Consider the following 11,000-nt stretch of genomic DNA (forward strand, 5'->3'; position numbering starts at 1 on the left):
CACAGCCCATCACATTGACTCGGCTTCTAAGTTTCTTCCAATTTAAAATAACACACATCCCTTTATCTCTAAAGAACAATTAAAGAGAACCTTTAATCGCACCTTGATGAGTGATTACAGAGAATAAGAAAAAACCTGCAATAAAAATTGAGGGCATGAACTTTAAAAGATGCTGAGTTTACCAATAAAGCAGGCCACTATCCACATGTTCTATGGAAACTGTAGGACCCACTGTTGAAGTTTGACCCATAAATGTCAGAATGTTTTGGTATGGTGTTGCATCATTTTTCCTTTTTCTTTTAAAATCAGTGCCCCACTGAATACTGGAGTCTCCTTTTAACTAGTGATTGGCTGCGATGGGCTTTAATTTGAATAACTAGGTATGTTTAGTGTGGCAACTAATGACTATTTTCACCAGCAGTTGATTTGTACATAAAACGCCACATATCTCTGCCAGCCAGAGCTGACTGATAAAAAGCCATAAAGGCCAAAAACCAACTTCTGCCTTAATTGATTCAATAGTGAATAAATGCCAAATGTTGAAAAACAGACCCCAAATATAATTATCTAGCCTATAATCATTCAGATGTTTGTCTATAAAGTACACAAAAGAAAAATACTGATCACAGTTTCCAAAAGGTCATGATGATGTTCTCAAATGTTTTGTTTTGTAGAGTCACCCCCAAAGTTATTCAGTTATGATCACATATGTCAAAGGAAAGCAGCACACCCTCACACTGGAGAAGCAGAAACTTACAGATGTTTGGTGACATGCTTGAATAACACTTAAGCAATCTATCATCAGAAAGGTTACTGATTACATCTCTTTTGTTTGGTCCATTAACTGACTAATTGTTTATCTCATGTCATAGTTGTTTGTAGTCGGCCTCCTTCAATTATTTAATGTGAAATAACTGCATCTGCCATATCTCCTAGTATTGACAGGCTAACATAAGTAAAAGCTCTCGGCCTATGTCCCATGTACTAGGACAAAATATAGCTCCCCTGAACTTTTGTGCTACGTGTTATTATTACCTCTATTAAAATAAGCCTTGTTGTTAGGAGCTATTATGAGCTTAAGAGGGGAACCCCAGCTCAGAAGACCTAGCCACCACTTTTAATTTTCGTCTACACATTCTAATCCAAAAGCCACACTGAACTTGAAAACAAGCCATCTGTTCCTGCCCTTACCTGGCCTACATTAGCTTGAGCACTTACAAACTCTAGCTGGCTGCAAGAAAAAACACAGGCAGTGCAGATAAATGGCTTGCACTGTCATTATCACTGTCGTACAGTAGAGAGAAAACAAATAAAATGGATGCTATCATAGCAAAAATCAAGAAATAGTTAATATGCGAGCTAAAGGTCTATTACAGCTATAATTACACTCAGCACTGAGCAGCATACACTGTGAGCCCAGGCATTACAGTGATTTTCCCCTCGACCACCGATCATCGCCAACAAATCCTTCTCATTTAAGACACAATGACAGCATTTAAGAAACCCAGGCACGGGCAGGCCTTCAGAATCTATTTGCAACATGCATTAGGTGTGATGCCCACCCAGTTCAATACCAAGGACAGCGGTCGACGCACGGGCTGCCTGACAGCCATGACAACACATGCACTACAAAATGACAGATTTATTTCTGCACGGATGCATCGTGAGCAGCGACACAAGCCTGCCCTGAATGACACTGCTGTTTCAGCGTGAGGCATCAAACCCACGGACAGATAGATGCACAAACTAAACCCTTACAGAAGCATTTCGCCTTTCCAGAGCGGCTTTTTGCTCCCTGCAGAAGAAGCTTACACATTTTTTTATTTTACTAAGATCGCAGAGTTAGAGCATGTTATTCGAATAAAATGCTCCGCACCTACCTGCTTGTGTTGGTGTCCAAGAACTCACATGTCCCGTCGTTTATTTTGGTCTGGATATTATTATTATTATTATGGTAGGCACCGTTACGTGTCTGCCAGCGCCATGTTATTAGCACTGAGTGGAGGACTGTGCGGTCCTGTGCGCTACATCCGGGCTGCCGAGCACAGCGAATGAGCACCGGCTGTGGCTGCGGAGAGGGCGGAGAAGGCTCTGGATATGTGGAGCACCTGTGCAGCAGAGGAGGGACAGCTTTCAGTCACGCCGATGTAGAACTGTACTAGCTAACGTTACTTCCATTAGATCCACACTTTTACCTTGGGAACTCCCAACTGAGAGTTTTAGTATTCCTTTTTCTGGGGATGGCAGTGGGAAACAGGGCAGGAGATATGTCTGCTTTTAGAGATTTTGTACAAATTTTCGGGAAATAGAAATAAACTGAAAAAACTGGTCTGTTTAATAAACATTGCTTTATCTCAACCTGAGTAGCAGATAAGTTAGCTAACGTTAGTTATGCTAACGGCAGAGTTAACGCCAAGCTAAAAGTAACGTTAGTTAATAAATGGTTGAAATAGCTAAAAGTAATACGTAGCTATACATGTAACGTTTGTTAGAATACGTTAACTTACATAGCTGAAGTAAGACATGGATAGTTAACAATAGATAGTTATGAACAGTAATGATAGCTAAAAACAACTGAGTGAAATGTATGTTAAGTTAACGTTATACTTAGTTAGCTAACTAAGTAGCAAAACATCGGTAAAAAGCATTAGCCTAACTGAAGAAGATTTACCGTTAGGCTAAGTTAGCTAGCATTAACAGCTAAATGTAGTTAGCTAGACGTCTGTTAGCTAAAACAGCGAAAAAGCAGTGGATAAATATCTTAAATAGACAGCCAGCAACTGAAGGTAATAATGCTAATTGTTGAAAAGAGCAATGTCAAATGTATAATTAACGTTAGCTAAATATAAAATGTTAGATAAATATTTTGCTTAACATTAAAGAAGTAAATATGGACAAACAGTTCAAATGTTTAGCTAAAACGGATACATTGTCAAAACAAAGTAATGAACAGTGGTCAACAAATGGCAGAGATAACTAAAAGTAATGGATAAAAAGTTACAATACCTGTAGTTTACAAAAGTGGAGGTATTTCTGCTGCTACAGCCTAATACCTAACGTTAACTAAATTCTGTTGCTGCATAAGAAACCGAGCCTGGCATCCTTTAAAGTGTATTACTGGATTAAGTTTTCATTTTTCTGCTTCTAAAGAGTATGTTGGGCATAACTATATATCTGTAAGTGTTTCTAAAGTGAAGACAGACGAAGGCTATCGCCCCAGAGCATTGTGGATACACACAGTGTGACAGCCTCTGCCAGTTCTGACAGAGTCACAGCTCTCTCATTGATCTCCCATCTGTTTCTGACGTGCAGTTTGTAGCACAGGGATCTTCCCCAGACTTCAATAAGTGAATGTGCAAGGGTGCGAGTCTGTTTCTCTCGCTGTGGCAGGAAAGTCTGTATGTCTGACTGTCTGGTTAACTGAGAGGGAGAAAAGGAGAGTGGGCAGAGAGCATCCATTATTATGCCAAGGTCTAGCTCTTTGTGTTGCATTTAAACACTGGAATCAATGGGGGAGCTGCTACCACATGTCCTTCCCTTCCACCATCTTCCCTGAGGCTCATCAGCCCAATAAGCCTCACCAGTCGACTTCCTTGCAAGGAAATATCTTCTGTTCTCTCTTTTAGCATCTGATCTTACAGCTGACCCAGAGTTACTGTGACTGCCACATTGGTGCAGCCACCATAGATGAATTTATGCAAAAACATAACACTGGAGAAATTTATATTCACATCCTTATTCATTATTAGAGCTTTCCCTGTCCAAATAATTTGTCCGCTTGGCATGATACTGTCCTCGGCTGCTCAGTCTCCCTACCACCCATAAATTCCCTTGGGAAACATGAGCCCCGACTGTAAGCAGTGGGAACACCCCTTCAGCTCAGGACTATTCCAGGCTGAGCCACACTTAATATGGGTTTTATGGACAGCCACATCTAGCCCTCTTGTAGGGATAGATGCCATGTAGGTTGGGAATGTGGGGCAGCCCTGTGATGTATGATCCACATCAGTAAGAGATAGGATCCAGAGGTCAGGATGGAAGAAGGAAGTCTTTATCAGATCATTATGCTGCTTTTTTTCAGCTGTTTATTATGTCTGTGATGGAGCCAGTGAACTACATTTATGCATAGATCAATAACTAGTACAAACCCTTTGCCTTTCACAGAGAAGGAAAACTTAGGCCTACAACCCCATGTCTACACCCACCAACCCCTCCATGAGAATTTGACATCCCCATCTAGTGGTGGATTGTGGGGACACACAGGTTACTACAGGGCATCCAAATGTAGGTTGTGATAGTGACTGCTGGTTATGTCTGAAAGAGAAGGCCAGTCATCTCTGAGTGAATAATGTAATCCTTTGTGATATTAAATTGTTGTCATAGTGGCCCAGATATACACAGAAATACACAAATTACCACACTCATGCAAGAACATGCTGCTGTCCCCATGGCAACTGTAGCAATATCACTTTCTATGAAACTATCTCCTTCACTTTTACTCCTTCTTACGTCCTCTTTATGATTTTATCACTCTTTTTCAGTTCTTTGAAGGCACAATGTATCTTTATCTCTTGGTAAGAGGCACCACACAGCCACAGGTTATTTAAGACATGTAAACACTTCAGGATTTTCACCTATTGCAGTGTTGGGCATCCCAGTTATCATGCCTTTAATGGAGTAAAAGAGGTGACAAGAAGGTGAAATGGGGAGAAAGGGAAGTAACGAGCTTGGAGCTTACAAGTGTTGGAACAAGGCCTAGAGACTATCAGAGGCTAATACCATCACTGTTGCTTTGGAAAACCCTGCTCCTGCCAGAATGCTCTCTTCTGCCTAACAGCAGCATGCCTCATGGTTACCTCTTTTCCCCTCTACTCCCCCATTGGTTGAAACCACAAAAGAAGATCTCCAACAAGTGACATCATTACACTCTTTTTCATCAGACAACATATGTCATTACCACATGGTAAACATTCACTCAAATTTGAAACACCAAAATTCAAATTGAGCTGTGTGCTAAACATCAATATTTGTATTGCAAGTTTTTATCTCATTATTTAATAGGAACAGATTGGTTTGAGTGTGTAGAAGGGTTGAGAAAACAAGTGTTGCCAGTTGCAGCTCTTGACAGGCTGACAGGCCAACCAGGAGACTAACCATGAACCAAATGTTCTGGATTGTTTCTTGGCAAGACATCTCTTCTGACAATATGCAGCCCAAGCAAAACAATTCCCCATGATCCTCACAGGAAGCTTCATTTTGTGGTTGTCAAAAACCTGGTCACTGTGCTGCAGGATATGACAATGTGGGCAGATTTTCTCCTCTACACTCCACATGAATGACTTATTCCGTAAATACAGTAACTTGATTAAGGGATTAAGTGGCAAAGTGCAAGTATGTCTGCCTGTGCAGCAGCCATTACATCCAAGACACATGCCCTTCAACAGTGTGACCTTCTGATAGAAGGTCAGAATACCCTTTTTTAAGAACCACATCCAAGGTTGTTGGCTAATGTGATATTTTGTGAGCTGAAACAGATATTCCTCCAGTGTTAGTATTTAGTATTTGGTCTATGAGGTTTGGTGAGGGCTACCTTGATATCTTTTAAGGTTTAATAAACCATTTTTAGCTACTGGGCAGGAGCGAAAAAAAAAGATGTAGTCACTAGTGACATATTGTCACTTTATAGCACTGATACGAAAAACATGTTACCCGTCAGTTTTACACATTACACATTCAGAAGTCAAAGCATGTCATTAGCACAGGATGAGCTGAAATATGCCAAAATATTACACAGATCTGAGGAGGCCTGCTGAGTAATTTGACAATTCTCCATGGATTCATCATATGATTACTGCTGTTACATTTTCTACACATTTTCTATACTTTATGCTGCTACACAACAGCTCCTGTTTTACACAGGCAAATGCCGAACATTTATCTGTTTGTTGTTTATTTCTGGAAACAATTAAAAATTTATATTAAAAAAAGAAACAACTGAATAAGTACACAATTTGCCTTGTAACCACTTGTAGGACACGATTAGACATGGGGATCTAATCGTCCCAGATGCTCAAATCATCAGATTTCAGTGCTACCACATAAACACAAGCAGAAAGCCAGAGCCTTCAACTACCCACATTGTTCAGTGCGGCCTAATGTGTGGCATTGAGCTGCAGCTGGGCTCCTGAGCTCAGGCTACAGAGTGCTCTCATCATGCACTGTCAGGAGTTGAATTCTTCGAGGATTAAGTCTTAGCATTCTAAGAGGCATTGCAATTTCTGACATTTTTCAACTCAGTGCAAGAATAATCTAATAACAGTGTAAGGACAACCAGTCCAGTTGTGTGAATAAACATTTTTAAATGTTATTTGTTATGAAGTTGTTGCCCTGGATATCCAGTCGCAATTATATGGAGATTTATTTGGCTAAATTTGACCCTTGCAGTCTTTTAGATTTTAATTTTTCATCCATAAACATTCATCAATTATTCAGAGAAAAATAGGAAAGCAGACCTTGACCACTGTAGAACCAAACTCATCTGAGTGAAATAACCTGAGGGATCAAGTTCTGATCTTTTCAGAGTTATTTGTATACAGAGAAAACAGCAGTGAGTCCTGACATCTTTGCCCCTGAGCTTAGTTGTGTTATTTTGTGTGACCCAGACAGATATGGCATGAGTGTTGCACAGTCCCATGACTGCTCAACAATGAAGTGAACCACACCAACAAAAAAAAACAGGTCATTGTGCTGTCTCTAGACCAACCTAAGGTAAAGAAAGGAAATATCTAGTGTACATTATCAGATGTATTACACATTACATTTTGCTTGTTTTGCTGACAATTTTGGATTCAAACTGTTTACTTCAGTTTATGAAAGACCATCATAGCTTTCTTTGATGAACTATGAGAGATTTAACCACTTGGAGGAAAAAGAAGATGCTGTGAAAAAAATGAACATCCTCCTCGTGTAGCATAAAATAAATTGTAGCATCATATAACCCATGATATTTTATTTGCATATATTTGGACATAAGGGGAGTGGCATTTTTCTGACAATACAGCGATGAAGTGAGGAGTGGCCAAGTGTCGAGAGGGGTTGGTGGCTATAAAAGAGTGTCGCTATGTGCTCAGCTACGGGCCGACAGATTCACCTAAACTGTATCACTCCCTGCATCAGCCTGTACGCACCTGAGGACCGACAACAAGAACAGGTAAGTTCTAGGCTTAATTTTACAGCATGTGTGGCAGCACATTAAAAGTTTCGTTTGCATTTCTATGGATCATCAAAAAGGTTCTTCACATCCATTACTATCAGTTTTCATGGAAAAGAATGCATTCCCTGTATTGTGAATATAGAGCACTAAACAAATGATTCCATGACATTTTAATTAAATATGAGTATATAATTCATCTTCATACAGTATATGTAATTATTGCTGACCAGTTTGATTGCTGTTGAGTGACTGGAGATAGTGGTGATGATGATATGTATAACATTATCAAAACAACTCAACTGAAAGTCACAAAGAAGAACTATATATATTTATAACATGTCACATCATCTTGTTTCTTATGAAAAGTAGTTCTTTAAATAATGTAGTCACAGCAATTGAATCTGCAGTCACAGGAACAACTACATATTAATGGTATAACCTGGACACTAAGGGATGATTGTTATCGCACATTCCTCTCTAACTGCACTTAAGCCACAGATATAACCCCAAAGCAATGTGCTATTAAACTACTGCATGCCACAGGACGTCTTCTGTGTTCATTATTAAATTCATACATTCCACTGCATTCAATAAGATTTAGTTAAGAAGGTATATCTGTTGTTTATAGAGGCACACAATCATCCATTGCTGACACTTTGACATTTTGAAAAGCTGTAGAGTCCTCTGGTGGTCACCTGGAGAACTATTCCTTCTTTCTGCAGCTCATTACAGCCCAATGCCTGCAGTGCATGTTTTACATATTGTACAAAGAAAGAAGGAGAAAATTAATTTTGTACACAAAGTAACTTTCTCAGGTTTCGTTTGGTTGTTATGTCCTATACCATGTCAATCTCTTTTTTTGTGATTACAGACTGAGATCTATTCTGTTTTTCATTATTTGTCTCTGTAAAATCCTTTGAGATTTCCTTATGATATGAAAAGCTATAAAAGACATAAAGGTGAACTTGATCTTGTTCTGACAGGTAGCATGGATGTAAGTACCTTTTCTAATTCTTCTCAGATCTCCACACTGGTAAGAAATGCATAGATCACTGCCACTACTTTTCTCCACAATTATCAATTTAAAAAATAATGCTTAAATCTTTGCTTATGGCCCTGCAAGTTGGTTTCTTCCATTCTGTCCACCCTCTCTCTTCCCCAAATGTCCACCCTGGCTCCTGACCCATCTGTCACTCCATCTTCTCCTTCTCCTCCTCCCTCTCAGCATTCTGATGCTCTGTGTGGCAGCTGCCCGTCTTCTGGTTCTGCCCCACAGACTAACAGCCTTTGGCCCAGCCTGCCACCCTCTGGAACAGGGTTCCCTGCATGGCCAGGACAACCCACCCAACCTGCGCCATGCTGGACTGGCCAGCAAAACACACCTTGCTGGCCTGGGACGCAAACAGCTCCAGGCTCTGTGCCTGCACCAATTTCAGTTCCAGCCCCGACTCAAACCATAACACCAGCCCCTGCTCCAGCTACAACCACAGTCTCCATTCCAGCTCCAGCACCAATACAGCCCTGCCAGCCTTGCTGGCCAGGTACCCAGTACCAGCCTCCCCAGCCTCCAGCCCCAGTTCAAGCTCAAGTCCCTGCTCAGGTTCCAACTCAAGTTACAGTCCCAGCACCTGCTCCTGCTACCAGCATCCATCCAAATGTACCAGGATGGTCTGCCCACCCTGGCTGGCCTTACAACCCAGGACAGTCAGGATGGCCTGGACAGAATCCATCCATCATGCCTCCACACTGGCTTCCACCCACATCTGGACCATTAGTGAGTCAAATGCAAGAAGTTAGATTTATATGCATCTTTTAGTGTTGTTTGTTGGTTCAGGTTGTTTTACTGGTCTTCGCTCTCTCTTTTGTTGTTTAGAGTGTGCCATACAACCTAAACCTGGCCCGTGGGGTCTATGACAAGATGATGATGACCATCTTGGGCCTTGTTAAACCTAACGCAAAAATGTGAGCTTATTTATATGCAAAGAACTTACAATGTCTTTCTGAACCATTCAGTTATCAATATAATCGATTTTCTCTGAAGTTCATATTATTTGTTTTTTGTTGAATGCACAGGTTCACAGTAAACTTTCTGAGAGGCAATGATATTGCTTTTCACATCAACCCTCGCTTCAATGACGGAGGCAAACAGGTAGTGGTCCGTAACCACAAACTGGGTGAACGCTGGGGCCTGGAAGAGAGGGACCTGAAGGGGCCCTTTCCCTTCGCTCTTGGGAGCCCTTTTGAGGTAAGTGCCAGTAAGAGGAATGAGACTGGGGAATAAAAATCCTTGCATAACAAGCCAGTATTGATTAACAACTACAGTATTACTCAGTAGGCATTTGTTTACCTGAAGCAAGTGTCTGCTGGTGCTGTCAGTTCACAATTGATTTAACAGTGAGTTTATTAACGCATGAATAAATTAGATAAACAGATGCTACTAATTCTCTTAACCATTGTCTTATTTGTTTTGTGGTTAATTTTGCCAAGATACGTCACTGTGTAAAGATAAACATGGTGCCTTTAACTCTAGGCCACTTTCTCATGGTTAACGTCAGGAAAAGATGGAAAGGGTTGGAAAGTCATTTGTGCAACGGGTCCTAGATAAGGGAACTGCTGTACTGAAGGGAGGCTCCTGGAGGTCAGTAGGGTTCTCGTGCTGCTTAGTAACATCCGTAACAATTACAGTTTACAGGCATCGCCAAGACGTGACTAGTTTAAAGAGCTAATTCTGTCAATGTGTTCATGTTGACTGACAACAATAACAACTATGTTCATAGACAGTAAGAGCATTATTAATTAATCTGGCATCAAAATAATGTAAAATACAACAAAGAATTACATCATCCCACGTAATCTGGCAGATCACTTTCTGCATTAATCACTGCATTCATTTGCAGTTAATATTTGAATTTTGGGATCTTTAATGACAAACCCTGTAATTGTATATTTTTATCCATTTTTGGAATCACAAAAAAACAGTTACAAAAAATGAATAACGTTGATGTTGATGTTTTGTTTTTGTTCTAATTGGACACTGCGTGGTGTATAGCTGGCAGTCGTGATAGACGTACCACATTGTTAGTGTTGTCTTCTGCTCCAGATGAAGATCCTGTGCACTCGTGAGGCGTTCAGGGTGGCAGTGAACAACATCCCGCTGTTTGAGTTCCGACACCGTGTCAGAGAGCTCAACCAGATTGACAGAATCAACATCCTGCATGATGTCGTCCTCACCTACGTGAATGTGGAGACACTTCCATAGAAAAAACATTGTTACTCATACATTAATCAAGGGCACACACATGTATCCATGTGCAGTAAACGTGTTGAGCATAGGTACTATTAATGACATGAGCTGAGCTCATTCTGTGATGTGGCACAGTAAGTTGCTACTAAGCTATGTAACCATTTAATATACACAAAGCTTGTTGCTGTGTTTTTCACTATACAGATACGACTGATATTTATTGTGTACAATCATTACCACATTATTAAAATACTACTAATTATAATAATCATTTGATAAAATTGTCAGTGAAACTTAATAATCACATGCAATGTTTTCAATGTTTAGTTTATTAAGAGAGCTTGAAGAACAGTGCAAGAGTTTGTATCAGAAAAAAGCTCTTTCAAAGAAATATAAAATTCTAATATATTATTAAAACTATCACTATCAAAACTGTACACAAATGTACAGAAGAAACACAAACTAACAAAAATGAATCATGGGCTACTATACATTCAACAGTAATAATTGCACCAGTGTTTTGTTTGCAATGAGAGAGACACT

At 40.2% G+C, this 11,000-nt stretch overlaps 2 protein-coding genes across 4 annotated transcripts in view; one reads left to right on the plus strand and one right to left on the minus strand.

Moving 5' to 3' along the window:
• pak5 (p21 protein (Cdc42/Rac)-activated kinase 5) overlaps nt 1–2,006 on the minus strand; it is a 56,971-nt gene extending 54,965 nt beyond the window's left edge. Inside the window, exon 1 of the mRNA XM_026319077.1 lies at nt 1,881–2,006. The gene's annotated coding sequence lies outside the window, so the exon portion shown is untranslated. The remainder of the gene's footprint in view (nt 1–1,880) is intronic.
• Nucleotides 2,007–7,098: 5,092 nt separating this feature from the next.
• Nucleotides 7,099–10,934, plus strand: LOC113137356 (galectin-3). Of its 3 annotated transcripts, none has more exons than XM_026318951.1 (6): nt 7,099–7,210; nt 8,197–8,207; nt 8,439–8,987; nt 9,087–9,175; nt 9,287–9,458; nt 10,314–10,934. In XM_026318951.1, the coding sequence occupies exons 2-6, from the start codon at nt 8,202–8,204 to the stop codon at nt 10,470–10,472; spliced, it is 975 nt and encodes a 324-aa protein (XP_026174736.1). In that variant the 5' UTR covers nt 7,099–7,210; nt 8,197–8,201; the 3' UTR covers nt 10,473–10,934. The 3 variants fall into 3 exon arrangements, with proteins under 3 accessions (XP_026174736.1, XP_026174737.1, XP_026174735.1); XM_026318952.1 differs by having other exon boundaries at nt 7,165–7,210; nt 8,201–8,207; XM_026318950.1 differs by lacking the exons at nt 7,099–7,210; nt 8,197–8,207 and having other exon boundaries at nt 8,353–8,987.
• The last annotated feature ends 66 nt before the right edge of the window (nt 10,935–11,000 follow it).

This window comes from Mastacembelus armatus, chromosome 24 (assembly GCF_900324485.2).
Source record: "Mastacembelus armatus chromosome 24, fMasArm1.2, whole genome shotgun sequence".
NCBI lineage: Eukaryota > Metazoa > Chordata > Actinopteri > Synbranchiformes > Mastacembelidae > Mastacembelus > Mastacembelus armatus.

Coding starts and splice junctions, on each gene's coding strand:
- LOC113137356 (XM_026318950.1), top strand. CDS start 8,376: ATGTCCACCCTGGCTCCTGACCCATCTGTCACTCCATCTTCTCCTTCT. Junction 8,988..9,086: donor CACCCACATCTGGACCATTA/GTGAGTCAAATG, acceptor TTTGTTGTTTAG/AGTGTGCCATACAACCTAAA. Junction 9,459..10,313: donor CTCTTGGGAGCCCTTTTGAG/GTAAGTGCCAGT, acceptor CTTCTGCTCCAG/ATGAAGATCCTGTGCACTCG.